This window comes from Erigeron canadensis, chromosome 8 (assembly GCF_010389155.1).
Source record: "Erigeron canadensis isolate Cc75 chromosome 8, C_canadensis_v1, whole genome shotgun sequence".
Classification (NCBI taxonomy): domain Eukaryota; kingdom Viridiplantae; phylum Streptophyta; class Magnoliopsida; order Asterales; family Asteraceae; genus Erigeron; species Erigeron canadensis.
Genome location: NC_057768.1, coordinates 32,242,236 through 32,263,872, shown reverse-complemented (window position 1 = coordinate 32,263,872; position 21,637 = coordinate 32,242,236). Strand labels below are relative to the sequence as shown.

Here is a 21,637-nt window from a genome sequence, read left to right as displayed (position 1 = left end):
GGTGCCTGGTAGGTTTGGCCCGAAGGTCCTGTGTTTGTCCCTGAAGGGATGTTATGGTTTTGAGGCACACCACGTGATGAGCCATTGTTGTTTCCTCCGGGATAGTCTGTAGCGTGCTGCGGATTTTGATCTGGAGCGGGCTGTCCCCGAGGTGCTTCGGGACGCTGATCTTTAGGTCCCATACCCCCAGTGCGGGTGCCATCTTGAGTCCTTCCGACTGAGGGTATGTCCCTAGGTCCGGAGCCTTCGGGTCTTCCTCCTTGTGACTGACTTCGAGGATCTTGACGTGCGAGTCCCCCGCTACCTAGGCCAAAGCCGTATCCGGCTCCGACTCGGGATCTTGGATTTTTGGGATATCTTCGAAGCCCTCTTGGCGAAGTTTTCGCATCGTAATCGTCATCTGTCTCGCCATCAAAATCTAGCACCCTGCTGGTGCTACCTAGTGCTTCAGTTCTCCTAAGATGGCTCATGATTTGTCGAATATGACTGTAATTTCTGATAATATAATCAGGGTCAAACAGCATTGAGTTTCTTGTCGGGGATCCCTGTGAGAATCTACCGTTGCCTTCTGGTGTCTGAATAGTGCGCTTTGCGCCACCTTCAACGAGGGAACCTATTTGTCGATTATCGCCAACAGGTGTTACAATTGCTGGACCAGAAGTGGGTGGGGTGTTCTCAACAGACTTGTTTCCAATTGATCGCTGAACTTGCGATTCGAAACCTGGTGCTACGTCAGCCATTTTCCTAGCCTTAATTCGGTACAAAAAACTGGTTTATATGGTGTTTTTTGCAGGATCAAAATGCGGGGTCCCACGGATGGTGCCAATGTTTGTGCACCGGATCGCGCTAGGGATTGATGGGGAAAGATTTGTGGCTTATGGCTTGATTGTTAGCGATTCCCCGAAGATAGAGTGTAAGCCTCTTTACGCCAATCAAAGCCGGAGTGTGATGTGTGTGTTTTCTTTTTATATATGCCTTTGTGAAGGTCTTATGTCTCCTTTTATAGTAGAAGAATCGTTGATAGGAAGGAGAGTCCATAGGAGGATGGAAACTTCCTTGTAGATAGGGTTTTCCCATGATTAAAGGGATAGATTTAACTTTCCAAATTAGTTGGAACTGATCGTCCTTATTTTAGGGAAGAAGAGATTTAGGCAATCTCTTCTTTATTTGGGTATTATTTCCAGCTGGGCGCCTTTCCCACACAGGTTCCTTCGTAACGCTGCGGGTTAGCACTTGTCCGTTTGTCAGGCCTTTCGTAGCGTAATATGGATACGCCATCAGGCCCCAATTTACTTTTTTTCTTTTTAGTTTTGGGAGGAAAAATAGAATACATAAATAACAGGTTATATTGTCAAACTAAAAGTATTTTTTTAAAACTAGTCATCAAGAATTAAAAAAACAAAACAAAAATCCAAACATGTCCTCCATCCCTCATCGCGTTTGCTTACAAATAGAGCCAACACACCTTAGCGGATGTGCGCTTGGACAATATAGTAGTGTATTCATATGGTTTTATAGCTAAGTCTATATTTGTGAATTTCAACTTCGGGTTCGGGCCAGATATCCCGCTCACGTCTTTCTCTTTGTACTTTGATTTGATATAATTATATAATTCATACATTCATATAACTCTAATTCATACTTTGATTTGAAAGCTCTACTTTGTAAATAGATGTTAGGAAATTCATTATATATCTACAATCTGAAACTTATGTTTGAGTGTTAGTGCTACCAGAAATATATCTTCACATCTATAAATACTCTCAAACTGCGTCAGGATAAAAATGGTTCAACCATTCTGCCCTTTTGGATAGAAACTTGGTTTTCGGTTCTTATATCTTGATATCATTTCTAATCTTGCAAAGATTTGATGTCATCCAACACTCTGTTGAAGGAGTAATCAAACGTCTAAATACAGAAATGGCTTGCTTCAAACTAATGATAGCTGTATTTAGAACATCATCTTACAGTTATAATAATGGCGTAATTATAGTTATAGTTGTAACTACCTTGAGCAGAGAAAAAGAGATCAAACTCCAAACATTTTTACAAATGAAGACGTCGCAAAAACTTCCATTTTTTCCATTCTCTTTTTTTTTTTTTCTTTTCTTTTTTTCTTTCTTTTTTTTTTTTTTTGTTGCTAGTTTCTAATTTTCTTGATACACTGAGACAAAAGCTAATTATTTACAAGAATCACATCCCATAACTTTTTGAAGGGATGAGTTAAAGTCAAACCATAATGACTTTTATGATATATATCAACTACCTAAACCAAAACACTATATATATACACATGTGAAAATCGAACAATGAAAGATCAACTGCTGGATATCAACATTGTAGCTAGCTTGATTTCCAAGACTCGACTCCAAATACTTCTTCAATCATGCTTCCAGTGGACAAGAAATCAGATTTACTTTTGGGAAAAGAAAAGTACCCGCCGTCCCATGCTTTGGATTCCAAGTGATCAAATGTGAAGTCATGGTTGATTAACGGCTTGCTATGTACAACCTTGACATCACGTACTTGTGGTTCTTGAAATTCATAAGACACGCAGGAGTCTTCTTGAAAATCACATTCTTTGTAATCAAAGATTGAATCTTTGACACTAAAACCATAGTTTTGCATATCATCCTGGCACAAATCATCATCTTCCTCAGACAAGTCATCGCTTCCCTGCCACTCATCATCATCACTGTCAGCATTCATTGGGTCAAATCTGTTCTGTTCCGCCCTTCTTTGCAGCACAAACACATTGAAATAATAGTTGACAATTTCTTGTTTGGATCGTAAAGAGAACGCTTCCGCAAGATGTTCCCAGAAGTTCCTTTTTAAGGAAACTGGATTAGAGTAAACCAGCTCATGAAATAGCTGTTCTTCTTCTTCAGTCCATTTGCAGGCAACAACATCCCCCATGGTATCAAATCCAAGAGCTGCAAATCGTTCCTTCCCTATATTTCTCCTAAGATTATCTCTTGCTTCTAATATATGCCTTCTGACACATCGAAGAGATCCCCGGTCTCCACAACAACAATCAGATCTTCCTTTATCAACCTGATCACCGTTGCACAGAGTTGGACTCAAGTCAGGCATTGGGATCACACAAGACCCAACAAATAAAGATTCATCATCTTTAGTGTTATATCCGGACCATTCTGGAATATCAGCTTGATATTCAGTACCTATTGGGACTTCCTTAAGAGGAGGACATCTTAAGAGGCAAGAATAAGTATTCTCTGGCTGAATCAGTGTTCTTGGTTTGGGTAGGTGATGTTCTGGGGCGAGAATTGGATCCCCGGTGTTCAAAGGATGATCTGTGATCTTGCCACTTTCAAACTGACGGTAACTATCGCAAGTTTCTATACAGAAATGGGTCTCAGTTACGCCGCCTATCATATCATAGCATGGGTCAATGAAAAGATATAGAAAGAAGAAATCTGAAGGTGCTTTGCATAGCAACCCTAGATGGCTAGACGTGGAAAATTTGATTGTACAAACACCTAGTTTGGGTTATGTTTTATACCTTTTTACTCCTTATGAGACTAATGGGGATAAGTTAAAAGATTTAACTATAAGTGGAAACAGGCCAAACGGGTCATAAAGACCAAACAGGCTGAAAGCCACCTAAAACATATTTAAAGATTACTGACCCACCCATTTTGACTCACACTATAAGCTGCTTATTTTTACAGATTACTGAACCAACATGGGCTCTGTGTCAGTAATCCAAAAAGGTAACTGACAAGCTTAGATTACTGACTTCTAAAGGTTATGTATTGATAAGCATGCAACATCCGAAAAACCTCCGAAAACAAGTAGTCAAATGCAGCTTTTCTTGGAGGAAAATTCATAACATTTGGAAGACACACAAATAAATATAATCATAGTAAAAGTTTCAAGAAAGCATAAGTGTGTATAGATGTGCATTTCCAATGTAATCTCAGGAGCTCAAAAAGATATATAGAAACTACATCAATTTCAAAAATTAAAATCATAATTAGATAATCAGAGCACTAAAAACTGATTATTGTGACTTCTTAGCATACAAAACTAACAGCCAAAACAGACGACATCCAAAACCATAAGAGCAATGATAGCCATGTAAAATACAGAATAAGCAAAAATTTGAAACTCCCCAACCCACCTGAAGAGCAAGGTTTGAAAGGAATGTCTTTCGAAGGAAATTCCAGACACGAAACTAACTGGAAGCCATTATCCAATTTCAAGTGCTTGGGTGAAACATCATACTCCACTTCGACCAACTGACGCTTCTGTACCATTTTTAACTACACAGTTGGATTTAAAATGTCACTCCTTATAATCATTTTTTTTGAAACATTGATACAAAGCTACATCTAAATTTACTTGAACAATGTAACAAGTGATACAAGAAAAAACAATGAAATGAACAATATAAGGACGACCCCCCAAGTCGAGAAATTCGTTAAAACTCGACGAAAAAAAATGTTAAGACTAATTTAGGAGGTACAAGAAACCCATAAAGGCATCAACACTGCTAAAGAATAAATTTCCCAAGTGAGATATTCAACATCTCTTAAAGGGCCAAAATGTCATTATTGTGCTTTGCCTAAGAATGCACATGACATTATTTTTTTTTATAAAAAAGCTGAAATTTATTTGGGGAAATTAAGTAAATATGTAAAAAGGGAAAAGCTTTTATCTTGTATAAGCACATGCCAAAGTCAACCACACAAAATATAAATAAAATATTTTAGTCAAATTAAATATAAACATTTTTTACAGTAGATAATTAGCTAAGTTTTACCTAAATACTGTAACAAAAAGGAAACTTTTTATCTTAATATGGTAACCCTAATACCCAATTTTATAAATAATCAATAAAATTTAAAAACCCCCAAATTTATTTACATATGAAAAACCCTAACCCTAAATCCCCAAATTAAAAAAATAATTATTAAATTAAAATTAGCTTTATTTGTATATAAACTTCACATGAAATTAATTCAATTATCATATATCAACAAACATATAACCAAACCAAAAATTTAATAAATTAAAAAAAAAAAATTTAATAAAAAAAGCGCCCTAATATTTAATACGTTAACCATAACAACAACTCGGTACACAAAAGCCGATTAATATGCATATATGGATTATAGATATAACAGATCTGATATACAATTAACGAAAATATGAAACCCTAACCTAAAAATTGATTTAGTGACGGCAAGCGTTGAAAAAAGGGTCAATCGATAGATTAAGATGCGAATCGAAAAAATCTGTAATTGTTTGAGAATGATTTGAGAATTTTAGGAATGAATTTAGGGAATTAGGGTTAGCGAATGAGGGTTAATCGGATTTATTATATGTATAGATATAGATAGATATGTATGAACACGATAAAAGAGGGTAAAGCAGCGGTCAACGATTTTTTTTAGCACGTTCGGAAATTCTTTTAGTATTAATTAATTTGATGCATTAAAATTTGTATTTTTGTATTTTGATTTACAAAAATTCAAAAGACGATTATTGATATATAAAGTACTACATTTTATTTATGTAATAAGTTGTTAATGACAACCCTTAAAGCTGTCATTATCATTTTCCTTTTATTTAACTGTTATACCTTTTTCATCTTTAATAATTGTTCACCTCTTTTTCGTAACCATGAAAAATATGAAACATAAATTACTATTTGACTTCTAAATATAATTACAATATTGCATTATTTTTGTTTTAATTCCCCTTTATATTATATTTTTAAAGTAACCTGCTGACATTTAATAAAAATGTAAATTCAAAAAAAGAAGATGAAGTCAGCAATCAATCCAAAGGTTACATTTTGATTTTGTCTTTTTGTCCAAGGGTTGTGATTATTTCAAAAAAGAATTTTGGGGGTTGTTTTATAATTATTGACAGATGTCAATTAATAGAAGTCTAGTACAATCTTTATTGATTGTTGCTTTGTATCTACAATATCCATTTTTACATACGGAAATTTAAACGTTGCAATCTTTTGAGTAAAATCATAAAAGCATGTCAAAGATGTGAAAAAAAAAAATTAACAAGTCAACAATAATACTAGAGCAAATGTTGTTTATAAAGATCTATTATAAAAAATAAAATATGTATTGTATTATTCTTATATAAGTATTTAGTTTCTTCTTTCATTCACTCTTTTTACATTTAGTATACTAATTATATTCTTATAATTTACATATAATTCATAAGAGGTTTTGGGACACATGTATTTAACATCATCTTAGATATGTATTGTATTATTAAAAGGAAAACAATATATCCATTATTAACAACTTTAGAATATGACAGTGTAATTCATTTGTTTTTTTATAAAAAAATTATTTTTTATCTTGCCAAGTATTAGGCTAAATTTTGTAAGAAAATACTCGTATATCATTTTTCTTATTTAAAAAAAAAATTAAATTCGTTCATTTTTTTAATTCAAAACAATAATATATTGATATATAAAGTACTACTTTTTATGCATATAATAAGCTGTTAATGACAACTCTTAGGGCTGTCATTATCATTTTTCTAAATAAAATGTTTGCTTTGATTAAAATAACTCGTAAGTAGATTAAAATAACTTTTTTTTTCCTAAAATGAAATTGCAATAACTCTTAAATACTTATTTCAAAATTTTCATTGAAGATCCTTTTTGTTTCTTGAGTTGGTGGGCCAAACAACAAAGGTGTAAAAACCTTTTTTTTTCTTCCATTCAAACGAAAAAAAAAAAAAGTTTGGAGTTTGAATTTTGATGATTCAAACATTTTGCGATCTTTGGTGTCTTTTGGAAATAATATATTTTTTAGAATATTACTAGATTTTAGACCCGTGTCTAACACTGGACACGGGGTTTACGATATAATCAATATTAGATCGTTATACATTTAGTTCATAATAGTTTATAATTTTGAAATATAAGATTCTAAGTGTTATACTTTGTAAATTGTAGTAAAATAATCACAGTTAAAATGTAAGTATACTTGTGATCTTGTACTTAACATTCAAGTATATGTATTTGATCATGATGCAGGACATAACACGAATAGGTCTATTTTTAATCAGCTGTCCTATGATAATTAGATAACAATTATGATTGTTTTCATATTCTTTGATAACAATTAGAATTCTTGATTTGAGTGACAATTATAACTTTAAAAAACTAAATATATAAATATTGTCGTTTTAAAAAAAAAATTATCATGTTGATTATTAAAAATACATATATATATAAAAAAACTTCTCAAGTTGATGGTTAAAAATATATATAAGTTGAATTTTTAAGGCTCAAAAGTATAAATTATTGATGGAAAACAAAAAAGTATAAATTAATGGGCCTTTTTTTCTACAAATTAATATAAATATTAATATATTTGGACAATGATTATTAAGATTTTTAATTTATAGTTAATCTAAATGATGACATAAGCGAGAGTCAATTTGATAAAATTAAGCAATTTGATTGGTTAATAAGTCATTAGTTCAACTGTCTTATAGTATATATTAAGATTATAACACTAAATTAAAATGTTTTATTTATACTTAATTTTATATTATCATTATACAAAAACGTAACATAGTTATCTTACTAATCATTTACATTATAAATCATTTTTAAATAATAATATCATCAATTTTCAACAAATGGTATTTATATCATATTCAATGGCGAGGCAAAGATTTATGCTTCGGATGGGCCAGAAACTATACAACAAGTAACAAAAACTAAAAATTGTTCTAAAAAAAAAAGAGCGAGAGAGATTAGTTCACAAAATTATTTAGAAAGTTTTAACTAGACACGACCTTAGGGGTGTCGAAAATAATCAAACCCAGATAATCCGACCCAACCCAAATGGGTTTGGGTGAAGCGGGTTGTGTTATTCGGTTTATAGGTCATTATTTGGGTTAACCCAAGTAACCGAAAGCTTAATTGGTTTGAATCAACCTGAATAACCCAAATAAATTGTTTATTTGTTTTATATATACTAATATAAAACGTCAAATTTGTTTAAAGTATGTATTAGTTATTAAATTTTCATCTATAGACAAAATTAGGAGCGTACGAGGTTTAGTGAAATGTTAAAAGAAATATACAAATGTATCAAATGTTGAAAATATGAATATACGAAAAGTTATATGTTACATTGCACAAAAATTAAATCATTTTTTATTTGGGTCACTCAAAACCCAACCCAAAAAATCCGAACCCGAACAACCCAAACTCACACAACCCAAATCTTATTCGGTTTGGGTTACAACTTATAAATTTTCAAAACCCGAATAACCCAATACTCATTTAACCCGAACCATCAATCAAGTCATTGAAATCATCTAAAATTGGATCTAAACTAAAAGTCTCACTAAAACCAATAAAAATACTCATAATTTAATACACAAAATAAAACCAAAAAAAAAAAAAGGAAATAAGAAACTCTTTAAAATATGTGATAATGCCAAGAACCCAAGGTACACCACTACACCGTAAACCGTACACTTACAAATAAGTGGGCTGAGGGTCAAATTTTATAAGATGGACCAAGTAAGTCATGAATCAGATTTTTATAGAACTAGATGAGTACCCGCGCGATGCGACGGCGTTAATACACAACGTGCTAGGTGTCATGACGATGATAATGGGCAACGTGATAAGTCATTGTATATGTGATTCTATATAACTCGTATCTCGATTATGTAACGAAATTTCAATTCATGTTAGTATTAAAAAAACATAAAACTACTTTAAGGAGTACATCAATTGAAGACTTGTTCAAAAAAGCTAATACCATTAAGTTTTATCAGTTTTATTATGTCATCATTTAAAAATAAACCGGTAAAATTGGCAGAAAAAATGCAAACCGATTGCATTGTACACTAAATGTGGCAAGATATGCACTAAATGTATAATAAATTACCTCTACAATATTGGAAATAACAAACTGAAAATTACTTCTAACTCGCAATTAACTCAGGAAATCAATAGCTTTGAACACGGATGAGGCCAGAATATAATTTTGACATTGGTACTAATGAATACTAAGATATACAACTAAACAATCAATCAAAAAGTAAAATAACAGTCTACCCAGCAAACGAAGATGAATATCGTACATGAGACTTGTTCTTTGATATGTGTGATTTTTACCATCTGACGACTTGAGCTATATCAAGGCATAAGCTTTTACCCAAAATAATCTGCAAATGTCATAGGATTCCAGACCCCACTTGTACCGTGGAAAATCAAAGTGAAAGGGTATTCATATAAAAATCAAAGTGAATATAAAAGATATGTGGAAAAGAATAATGCAAGAAATTACGACATTACAATATCTAAGTAGAACCAGAAGGAATAAGCCCGAGTCGAAATTGATTATTTGGGGAAGGCATTTCAAAATCGTTATCTGTTAATAGCAAGATGAAAGTAGTTGTCAAACAATATAATAGGAATGACATTATAGCCAAAATAGCTAAAATTATAAAGACCAACAACGCAACAAAATTGATATTTAGAATAAGGTGTCTCCAAAACTCTTTTTAGTTATTAGTCAATGAAGCCATATGTATTATTAAATAATTAGAACTCATCAGAGTATGTTGAGTCTCAATACAACCCTTTATTTAGCATGACATATTTCTCAAAGGCTACAAACATGAAACACCCATATAAAACACATAATGAAAAGAAAGATAAAGAGACATTAATGATTGAGCTATCTTTACCAAAACTCCAAAAGATAATAAAAAATACTCTTTAGAAACATATAATATAACAAACGCATTAGATAATAGACACATATATCGTATTAAAGTGAACTATATAATGCAGTAAAAGTACGATATAACTTGAAGACTCATCCAGTCATCCTGAATGCTTCAGTCTAATAAAAAAAACAATATTTGCCACATAATAGAAAAAACAAAATATTGCAGAAGAGATACGAAACGACAACAATAAGTTTTTGAACAATGAAACAAACCTCTGATTCCCGGGCTGCTTTCTCATTCTGAATCCTATGTCCTACGACTCTCACCAATCTCAGCTTTCTTAAGTTGTTGCTCCACATCAGAAAACTTATCTTTCGCACTATATAGTTATCAGTAAAAGCTTAGAACAGATTATGAATTTATAAAGTCACTGAAGGCATATGCATTAATACATGTAACTTGTTAGTGCATAGTAAGTTGAACAAAAAATATAAAGCTCAAATTTACTGAAATGACAAAATCTACAATTACAATACATCATATAATCGGGCAATATATAATCATCTAGTACTACTTACCTTAATAAAACACATATACATATAGATTGTCAGCCAGTTGTTTATATAGAAATGTATCCATCTCGATATGAAGTGCTAAACTTATTTGGTTAACAAATTTACTAGATCTTCTAATACTCAAAATATCACATCATTAGATGGCTGCCCTAAAATTAGGAACAATACTATACCATATAACTATCCTAAAAACACACAGATCAAATCTGAAAAAATAAAGGAGAAAAATACAACTTTGGTTCTTTTTCTTTTTACAAATATGAAAAATAATAATGGAGAAATGAACCAACTTTGGTTTTTTTAGTAAGGGTATTACGGGAATAGAAAAGTTGCTTAATTTCTTAAAGTCAATACCCTTTATAAGGGTTTATAGATTATACGTATAAAGAGTTGGTATTGTTAGTGGGCTGGGGTAGGCCTTGACCCTTCCTAGTGCCAGTGTCGCTGATCATATTTCAACACATTTTACCTATAACTACTAATTATATTACAATAAAAACTTAATATACTCATCTCACATATTACACATAAATAATCTAGCTTGTGCTAAAAGAGGGGGGAAAATGTAAGATTTATCAGGTCAGGTGAAATAGAATGCTTAATGTATAAATCGAACGGAGGAAATGGGACTTTTGTTTAACATGATAGGAATTAGCATTTTACTCGCGTAATGCAGCGATAGTGGTGGTAGCGGCAGTGTGGTGGTGGTGGCAATGGTTGGTAGTGGAGGTGGCGTGACGGGTAGTGACAATGTGATTTTATTGTAAAAATAATAAATGTAAAAGAGGTAGTATAGTTATTTAAGAAGTTGAGGGTCTATGTTGTCAGTTATTTTATTAAGGTATTATAGGCATTTTAAGTAGATATACATAAATTAATGAACAAAACAGTGAAAAAATTAATTAATTCATTAATGGTAGAATAGCCATTTTGCATAGGAACATTTTTATGAGAGAGAGTGTTGAAAAATGTTAGGACTTAAGAGAGAGTGATAATTTTTATAAAGTAGTAGAGATAGGTAATTTTTTATTCTTGTGATATATCTCTATCTCTACTACATTATAAAACATTTGTTCCCTCCATTTTTTCAACTTTAAGTAATTGAAAACCCAAAATACCATTGTCACTTATTCATAATATCATTAGAGCATAGGGTATGGGAGGCTGACCCCGACCCCGAATCCTACATGGCAATCCGGCAACGTACCACTCACCACCCCCTCCTTCTCGACACCGACCCATGGTTCGGGGTTCTTTGTCTGCACGTCGTTGCTCGGCGTTACTTTTTCAACCTTTCATTATCTTTTTGTTTTAATAATGTACACATACTATATGATATGTGTTTGATCTATATATATATATATATATATATATATATATATATATATATATATATATATGTTTGTTGTACATTAATTACATACAAACAGAGATAAGTAAGATGCAAATAAAAAAAATGTTTGTTGTACATTACATACAAACAAAGATTGGAAAAGTTCATATGGTGATCATAATTACTGTCATTGTCTCATTGGTCATTCATTCATTATGACGCTCTCTTTTTATCTATATTAAAAAATAAAACACATTGCATTTATATAAAAAAACAAATAAGAATAAATAGAAATGAATACAATCTCAAAAAATAATGTATCAATCAATGTAAAAAGCAGTTTAGAAAATAAGTTATGTAATTTATAAAAGTAAATACTCGTATATTATGAAAAGATAGTGTTCTGCGTTCTGGATGGTTCTGCATTCATAACAGGTCAAAACTGATAAAGCGATGAAAAGTAATGTGACGCTGACATGGCGTTCTGAATGGTTCTGGATGGATACACCATACCTGATGCTCTTAGAAAAAATCTCAACCACTCATTGGTCCCTCTCTCCTCAAATCTAAACAACTCATTTTTCTCTCCTTCATAAATCGATTTATTACTCTAATTCATTCAAAATCTTTTATCTCAAAACCGTACATCAATAAATTATAAAAATTATATGGTGTTTCTTATTTCATGTTCTTTCATTAAAGATGTCATTCGATATACTTTCGACGAATTTTTAAATCCGAGGCTGGAGTCCATACGGCGAAAGAATTTAGCTATCACACTCTATGACTTTCTATGACCTATCACACTCTATGACTCATCACCCCACCATCTCACCACCGCAACGCGCGGATACTTTCCCTCGTTTATAGAAATTAGAAAGTCGATAACATCAGGTGAATGGTAACGTTCTCCTGATCAATTGAGGTCTTTTGAACCAACTTTTATTATTGAAAATATCCTTCAGTTGTTAAAAGAATCAACAGTGTTAGAAATTAAACTACATACCAAAGGCAATACTTGTCGGCTTTTTGTCCTTATTTAAGTTGGTTGGTATTGTTTATCAAAGACGATATTTTGAGTTTTCTCTAGTAGACTCCTCTTCTCTTATGAAGAGGGAGGTGCATTTTATTTAAATTCCAGTTTCCTCTGATATGCCTCTAGCCAACTTTATTATTATTATTATTATTCTAATTTCTGTTACCTTTCAATGAAATCATGATTATTAGATATTTCATTTAACATATATGTACAGAAATCTACCCATTTACAGCGGGCAAAAATGATACTTGGAACTTGTATGCCGTTTTGCTCCAAGAAAAATGTAGATATGGTACTATTATGTACAATTAGGCTGCCCTTGACCTTAAATACTGGACTCCTGCCCACGCCCTATTTATGCAACCTCTACCTTGAACTAAAACTCTAACTCTGAAAAACCATGCTTCCATGCCCATCACTACCAACCGTCATCTGACAACCATTAGCACCGCCACCCTAGGGAACCTCTGACTGTCACAAGTTTCAAGCCATGACAAAAACAGTTCAACCCCCTCACTTCGAAATTCCATCAACTCCCAAATCAGAAACCCATTTCTATTTACAATTTACAGCAAAGGAAAGCATATACAACAGGAAAAAAAAAAAAAAAAAAAAAAAAGAAAGAAAATTCTATGCTCATTCTATAACCGCTTCAACAAAAATCGTGTAACAAGCTTTCTGCACAAATTATAGGCATCTTACAAGCAGCAAACAATTTGACATCCAGTAATCTGTACACGTATTCCTCTGATTATAAGTATCCCTACCTTTCAAAATTGAATAATGATAAACTTTGTTTTTGCTTAGCAATTATATCATTATCATCAAATGTATGTTTAAAATATATCTGCCAGCTTGACGCACATGTGGCATTGCCCCTGGCTGACTGGCACTGAGAATGAAAAATGTAATCTCATCGTCAAACTTGGTCCAATAACCAATTCTTCTAAAAATTGTGACAACCATGACACTACTGTAAAGAAACTAAATGACTGTAGGACCTGGTAAGCTATGGGAGTATGGGCTGGTCAGATTGGTATGGCGACACTGCCACATATCAAATTTGTTTAGGGTCGGAATAAAGTTAATGTCAGGGCAGGCCAAACAGTCTGGCCCACAAACGTTTCTTTATGCATCCTTTTGAATGAGCAAAATATGATTAGTGAAACTAGATTTTAACTTTGTGATTTAACCCTTGCCCTTTATTAGTTATACATCTTTTAGCTCAAACCTATTTGACCTGCAGCCAAATTACATAACTCCGATAGAGCCATTTGTAAGTAACTGGTCTAGATGTTCACCTAAAGTAAGATAACTTTAGGGGCAAACCAGAATCACCTCTATACGGGTTATGCACTTACTATCTTAAAATTATACACAAAGACCACAATGAAAGTGATACCTTCAAGTGTTGTCCGGTACAGATGGTTTACACGAAAACTTTTTCTTCCATATATTTATTCTAAGGTTTGTATACAAGCATGAAAAATTGAAAACAAACACAAATGACACAAGGGGAACAAAACATGACTAATATATATGAACTGATATAAGTAAAACTCACAAGTAATGTGTATTCTAAGATAGCTTGAGTGCCATTTCCTGAAGAAGAGCTCGTTTCTGAGTAGAATTTATCACATGATTTGTTTCAGCATGTGCTAGCACATCTGCCACTATAGCTGCCGCATGACCAAGAGGTTCCTCAGTGGACCTTTTCAACATGAAAGCCTACACAATATACAACCAACAAACGCTCAGCTCATCATTAGAGGTTAGTGCTCGGGCCAGGCTTGAATTAGTTGGAACTATGGGGTAAGAAGAGCAAAAAAAAGAGCGGGAGGTAAGAGAGAGAGAGAGAGAGAGAGACCTGGCCATGATGTGAAATGGTCAATGTGCAAGGTGACTGCAGCCATGGTTCACCATCTATTTGTACAGGCAATGGAGCAAGAAGCTGAATTTTGATGTTCTGCCCCTGTGCAAGCCTTCGAGCTCGAGAAAGCCCTACCTGTGATATAGTTAAGATACTTCCTATTAACAAAGATGGCAATATGACAATTATTTGGGAATTTCTTTAACAGGACTAAATCAGTTGAGTAAGAATGTTAACAATAAAAGAACAGGTCAACCAGACTAAGATTCGCCTAAATTGTATTTTTATTGCATAAAATTTCCCAAAACGCTTTGTTCAAGATATTAGATTATTCTTGTGATAATTTGGTTTTCATGTAATCACAAAGAAACAGAACTTTTTCTTTTATTGGGCATTTGGTGGTGGTTGGCAGGTTGAAAGCCGGATTCTCTCAGTTGAATAATACACGTTGTTAAAAACAGAGAGAAAAATGAAGAGAAATCATAATACATGGCCAAGTGCCTTCATAGTTTATGTAATAATATACTGTACTTGTATATGGCATTACCTGAAGCTTTCCAAGATGCCATGTCCCTGATATGCTCACAACTTCAAGTATCTTATCATGCATAGATTGAGGATCAAAATTATCATAGTTGTCATCTTCATTCTGCCACAAGTCGACACCACCCATATAGCTGCCAATATTGGCAACAAGAACACCCTCAGCATCCTATAAAGGGAAAACCAAGAAAACAGATCGATTTTTGGTGCATGTAATAGAAAACAGAAATAGCTTCGGTGAATATATTAAGATTGACCCACAAACAAGATTGCTGGAGTAACATAAAGAACAAATCTATTCACTTATAGAAAGGGAATAAAGGACACGCCAGCAATCTCTGGAAACAACAATTGAACCAACCTCAGGAACCTCAATGTCAACGCCATCTACCTCCACTTTGACTTGCCAAGGGTAATCTGCAAATGTTCTATCCATAATAGTCCTAGCGCCTTCTCTAGCATAAAGAACTTTATTCATAAACTGCAAGTATACCCAGCTAGTATCAGCTTAACAGAGATGATTAAGCAAACAGATAAAAAGAAAAAGGTGGCAAATTTCCACTTGTATCAAATTTTATAATAAATGCATACCTGGTTATAGAATTTCTCCGGGTTCTCCTCCCTCAGATTGTGAATTTCTAGAGCAACCTTCGCATCACATCCTACCCCTGCAGTAACAGATTTCAAAAGTATCCATATAATGATTAGCATCCATGAAAATACAACATGGCATATTATAAAGGGGGATTAATAGATTATACAATTCATAAATATTACTTATATTTGTAAGAGAGCGACATACCAAGATAATTATTCATGAATTTTGGAGCACGAAGCTCCTTCCCCTTCTGATTGGTTATAGAAATCTTCCAACGATCAAGAATGGTAACAGCAGCATGATCTATATCTTGCAGCATTGTGCAGAGCCCTCCATGTTTCTCTACTGATCCCAAACCACCTCCCCAACCTAAAACTCTTGCCAGGTCATTTCCAGTTCCAGCTGGCAGAATAGCAACTGGTGGCGGAGAAACAAAATTTTGCCTTTCAATGGTATCCAAAACCCATCCAACTGTCCCATCTCCTCCACATACAAGAATTCTGAAATGAGGTACTTTTCTGAATAGATAAAGACCAACTTCTGGCCCCTCTGTTGAGCTCAACTCAAAAACCTAAAAAATATTGAAACAATCTGATTAAGAGCCAGAACATCCTCAAGAAGAAAAATACCAAATTGACAGCTGATGTGTATAGATGCGGCAATTTCGACCCATATTGGGTCAAACAATGATATTTTCATCCTAAACTGGTCAAACATGCAAGTTTAGCAAGGTTTCCTAAGACGAAACAGTCAGATAGGTCAAAATTCAACCAAAGTGTAGATTTAATACATAAAACCTCCTAAACCATATTATTAATATATATATATATGGAAAAGTAATTTTGAGTTCAGTCTTAATTTGAGTCCAAAGGGTCCATTGATTTTCTTTCCTCTCCTTAAATCCCAACCACCTCCTCCCTCCACCACCATCTCTGACCACCACCATGATCCTCCGGCGACGGCGACCACCGCCACCACGACTTACACATGTGTAAGTTACATGGACCCTTTTTGGACTCAAATTAAGCTAGACTCAAAATAACCCACCCCTATATATATATATATATATATATATATAAGATATAGCTCACTTTTTGGAATCAGATTTGGCACATCAATGGCCCATATTAAAAATTAAATATTTTAGACAATTAGTGTTCCAGGCTAACCGAACCATTCCAAACAATACAAACAATATTCTGTTTCAAGCTTCAACCAAAACCCATCGACCCATAACCCAACTCACTAGATCTTCCTGTTTTTCCACCTCTAGCTAAATACAGCAAAAGGTGCACTATGGTTTTTAGACATAACACACATGATTATGAAGCTGCCTTATCAATACTGAGTGATGGTGAGCAACGTACAAATACTACACTAAATCATACTAAAGCTGACATCTAAGCATATATGTGTTAAGCATCGTCAAATTCACTATTCACGTTTAAAGCAGCCAGCATTAAATACCATGCATTATATATAATGTTTATTTAAAATTGTTTTATGAAATGTAAACAACATAAGTTAAAATTTATAACTGAGATTTATTTAAAATTGAAACATTACGATGTGCTGACCTGCACAGGGTTCAAGAGGATATTCATCCGTAGCCTGAGTGAATCTCCTCGCTGGGCACCACTCTTCTTGTTAATGAAGACTAAAAGAGGCCTTGCATCTGGACCCAAATCAGTCAATTCGTATTTTTGCTTCATTCCAGCTATATAGGAGTCATCTCTCTGACTATTTAATGAGTTTTTCTTGAAACTCAGCTTTTGACCTAACTTGTTGACTACAACACCATCTTGACGTTGACTTGTGGCCTCTGGGTTCGTTTTAACATTCCCATTGTAGCTTCCTTTTTGGTTCTCTTGAGTTCCATTCGAGGTATCATTTGTTAAATTAGCATCTGTTGTGCTTTCTGTAGAAGGTTCCCCTGCATTACCATTAATAGTTTCCACAAGGACTTCATTTCCTTGCTTACTTTTCTTACTTTGGTTTCTAATACTCGCACGCACAGAAGATGCAATCTCATTAGCACCATGTGTGATGGAACTCAAGATTCCACCTGATGAAGAACGACTCAGTTCCTTCACATGAAGAGGTGACACAATCATCCTTCTAAACGGACCTAGATCACAAACATCGCCAGTATCACTGTAGAGGCTACTATGACAGTCAACATGAACCAGCCGTTGACACCATAAGCAACTCCATATTGGTGATCCCCCAAGAAAAGATGCACTACATGGCTCCTCACAGTGACTGCAAAAAGAAATTTCTTCAGGTTGGTCAACCACTTCTGTCCAACGAATAGCCCACAGGTGCAAGACACGTGAAGCCCCAATCATAGACACACATTTACAATCTCTGTGAGCTTTTGAAGAACAACTGAGGTGAGCTGCTGCCCCACATATTCTACAACGGTGAATAAAGCTATCTGAACCCGTCATGGGCGCAAGAGACTGAGAGGATGACAAGGACTTCAAGCAGACACAACAATTTAAGCTTTTGCCACGAGATCCAGACTCAAGATACCAAGTGTGCGCAGCTAGAGGGATCTTGCTTCTTGATTTTGGATCCTTCTTTTTCCTTCTTGCAGTGGCTTTCATTAAACTTAAACTGATGTTCCTTCTCCATTGGAAAGCCGTATACACAATAGTCAGAATACCAATAATGCCAGCAATAAAACACGAGATGATGAACACATGTGATTCGGCCAGTTCAGATGGATTCTTATTTATCCATGCCGGAGGCAAAATCTCAGGCTGCCTGTAGTCATCCATTCTCTAGTTTCTGGTACTATTGCATATTCTACAATTCTCAATTCACTCACTCATTCACTTAATATAAATGATGCTGATGTTTAGCAACCAACTTCACAAAAATATACAGAAACCAACGCATAAAATTAGTTCAATACATTCTCAACTCCTCCTAAAATATCCTTCATAATCGATCTTCAACACTTAAGCCGGAAGTAAATAAACCTAAGACTTCTTCCTGTTAATGTTTTTATAACAAATAATCACCTGCAAAACCGAACATAAATAAAACATATATATATCTAAAATACGGTATGAGCATAATAACATTAAATGCTAACACATAAATTTGTACAATCTCATCCCTCCATGAATACATACATAAATACATACACCCATATCTCCATTTATATTCAAACAAATACAGGCCAATGACATTCACCGTCAATAAAATTAAACGCACTCATGAATATCAAATTTCACGGTAATTACTTCCAAGATTTTCACATTATTCTTAATTAGAAGTCTTCCTATCAAACTTGTAATACCTTCTTTTAATTTCCACTACTTAAATGAACTTTACAATTTAAAATCCTCAACACCATCACTAACTCCTAACACAGGATTCTGCTAACAATATCCGTACGACTAGTAGTTAATATCTTCCGACACACGTAGCCATGTACATGAATTCCTATACTTATTTTTAGTAGTGGAAAGTTCTAAACAGAGCAGGAGAGGGATCCTGTTAGTGTAGTACGCATCCTAACCAATATTTCCATGGACGTTTCCTACACTTTTTCCCCATGGCCATCTCAAAAACGCTTATATAGTGCGTGTCCGAACATATATATATATATTAACTAGAACTGAACATATTAACCATAACACTCTATTTATAGCATAATCCTATTATAAATACATAAATACACACACACACACATATAGGGTATATATATATATATATTATTTTTTATTTTAAATTAAGGCAGACTGCTACATGAACAAAATTCTAGGGTTTCTAGAACAAAAATCATATAAAATATGCATAATATAAATGTCAACAAAATGAAAGAAGAAGAATACTTACAACTATGTATGTATGTATGTCATGATCAAACAGACAGGCGGAAAGTGAGAACCAAAAACCCTAAATAACGCAATTAAGAAAAAAAAACAGGGAAAAGCAAATGATCAATATTGATATTAATGATAATAAAATGATATATATATTCGTAGATCTGTATGTATCTATGTATATAGCTTTTTGCCTTTTTCTTTTGCTTTTTTAATTATTTATTAAATAAATAAAATATTTTTTTATGTAAACTTCATATCATATCATATATATATATACAATTTTTTTTATGTATAGAATGGAATAGATCTCTTGTTGGGGGAAAAGGAGAAAAGATTCAGATTCCTTCCAAATTTGTGTGCGCGCGAGAGGACCTCCCAATATAAAACGTGGCGGGGGAATGGAGGTGATGACGTGGCTTCTGGAAGTGGGACCAAATTGGAACCTTTCCGATGGAAATCACCACGTGGCGGTCACGTGATGGTGGTGTTTTTGTATATTGTGGCCACTTACTACTGATTTGTAATTGTAACTAGTTAGAACACCCGCGCTTTGATGCGGATTTGTACGTATTTACAAAGCGCGGGTGTATAACACGTCTAACAAATATTAAATTTATTAAAAGCACACAAGTATGTAGTAGTATTAATTAGAAAGTCATATTTCATGTGTATCTTTTGTCATGATATTAATGTAACACCTTCTCTTTTAATTTCAGATCAACGTCGATATAAAGTAAGTAAGCTACGAAATCAGATGTTATCGATATTAACTCTTTACTCACGTTCATCACAAAATAACATCAAACGCATATAAGTACTTAACAGTGTCACATTAAACAAACACACTTTCATAAAACATGATATATTCAAAAACAGGAGAACAATGTTGTTGTAGATGGAAAAAAATAAAATATAGAGATTATCATTCCCTAAGTATAAATAGTATTTTTTTCATTTATTTATTTGCGTTAAAGATCTATAAGTTTTATGTGAAAGTAAGTTGTACAAAAGTTGTATTTTATGCATTTGTCGGTTTACAGTTACCTACAATAAATGTCTTTTTCTTTTAGAATGGGATAAGAAAATTTGTGGTTGTTGTACTAACAGGGATAAAGAAAAATAGGATTGAGAGTGTCCAGAGTGGGCACGGTAAAAAAAACGTCGGGAAAAACAAAAACCTCAAATGATGTGGGCCCCACAAAAAGATTAAACAAGAAAGTATTGTAAAGAGGGCACGAAATCTCACGCACGGTGTTTAATATCTATATAAATATTAAAATAATAGAAATCCTAGCTTTTTAAACCCTCTTTAATTTAAAACTATTTTTAAAATTTGCCACATAGGATTTTATCCTATGTGTCATCTCTACAATTTTCCACAATATTTATTTATTTATGCAATAAAAATATTAAATATATATTGGTATGTAAAAAATAAAATTATGAAATTAATAAAATTGATTTTGTTTCCTAAAAACCAACATTAGTTTCATATATAGATTACATAATTGTGTCGACACATCACACCATTGTCATATTTTTTTTTAAAGTTGGTTTTTGATTTCATCTTCAAATTCTTTTCGACTTTTAATATGAAAAGTAATTGGGTTGTTAATTTTTATGTGCTTTATACATCATTATATTTCTCAAAAAATTTATATGCTTTAATGTATTATTATATATTAGTTCATATTCATTTTTATTCTTTTTACGTAGGTTATTTTAAATAGCCGCACATCGTGCAGGTAAAAGACCTATTATATATATATATACATATAGGAATGTTACAACGTGTCTAAATTTTTTTTTTTGTAATGTTACCACACAAAAAAGAGTAATGATAGATTCTCCAAATTAATCAACCTAATAATCCTTTTAATCATAGGATCAAGCCACATGAAAAAATCAAGGGGTGATAAGGAAAGATAATTAGTGAACTACACATATTAAAGTTTTACACTATTAGGAGGATTATTAAGTTAAAATATTAGGAGGATCAATCATTTTTCATAAAAAAAAAAACTTACTACTAGTTTTTTTTATTATAAAGAAACTTCAAACCGGATAAACTAATTGAAAAATTAAATTTAACCTTTATCTTTTGATTTTTTGTTTTTTTTTATTATATA

General features: G+C 33.1%; 2 protein-coding genes and 1 long non-coding RNA gene across 6 annotated transcripts; all 3 read right to left on the bottom strand.

Moving 5' to 3' along the window:
- Positions 1–2,183: 2,183 nt before the first annotated feature.
- LOC122580368 lies at positions 2,184–5,355 on the bottom strand. 2 transcript variants are annotated; one of them, XM_043752641.1, is made up of 3 exons: positions 5,188–5,355; positions 4,145–4,286; positions 2,184–3,389 (listed from the first exon to the last, which is right to left on the bottom strand). In XM_043752641.1, the coding sequence occupies exons 2-3, from the start codon at positions 4,278–4,280 to the stop codon at positions 2,344–2,346; spliced, it is 1,182 nt and encodes a 393-aa protein (XP_043608576.1). In that variant the 5' UTR covers positions 4,281–4,286; positions 5,188–5,355; the 3' UTR covers positions 2,184–2,343. The 2 variants fall into 2 exon arrangements, with proteins under 2 accessions (XP_043608576.1, XP_043608575.1); XM_043752640.1 differs by lacking the exon at positions 5,188–5,355 and having other exon boundaries at positions 4,145–4,501.
- Positions 5,356–8,966: 3,611 nt separating this feature from the next.
- On the bottom strand, positions 8,967–10,483 carry LOC122580005. Of its 2 annotated transcripts, XR_006320724.1 has the most exons (3): positions 10,287–10,483; positions 9,981–10,087; positions 8,967–9,404 (listed from the first exon to the last, which is right to left on the bottom strand). It is a non-coding gene; the product is annotated as an uncharacterized LOC122580005 (long non-coding RNA). The 2 variants fall into 2 exon arrangements; XR_006320723.1 differs by lacking the exon at positions 10,287–10,483 and having other exon boundaries at positions 9,981–10,250.
- Positions 10,484–13,377: 2,894 nt separating this feature from the next.
- On the bottom strand, positions 13,378–19,600 carry LOC122579039 (diacylglycerol kinase 1-like). Of its 2 annotated transcripts, XM_043751123.1 has the most exons (9): positions 19,519–19,600; positions 17,244–18,695; positions 15,871–16,237; positions 15,660–15,736; positions 15,430–15,549; positions 15,073–15,237; positions 14,523–14,660; positions 14,220–14,383; positions 13,378–13,547 (listed from the first exon to the last, which is right to left on the bottom strand). In XM_043751123.1, the coding sequence occupies exons 2-8, from the start codon at positions 18,447–18,449 to the stop codon at positions 14,234–14,236; spliced, it is 2,223 nt and encodes a 740-aa protein (XP_043607058.1). In that variant the 5' UTR covers positions 18,450–18,695; positions 19,519–19,600; the 3' UTR covers positions 13,378–13,547; positions 14,220–14,233. The 2 variants fall into 2 exon arrangements, with proteins under 2 accessions (XP_043607058.1, XP_043607057.1); XM_043751122.1 differs by lacking the exon at positions 13,378–13,547 and having other exon boundaries at positions 14,084–14,383; positions 19,519–19,599.
- Between the last annotated feature and the right edge of the window lie 2,037 nt (positions 19,601–21,637).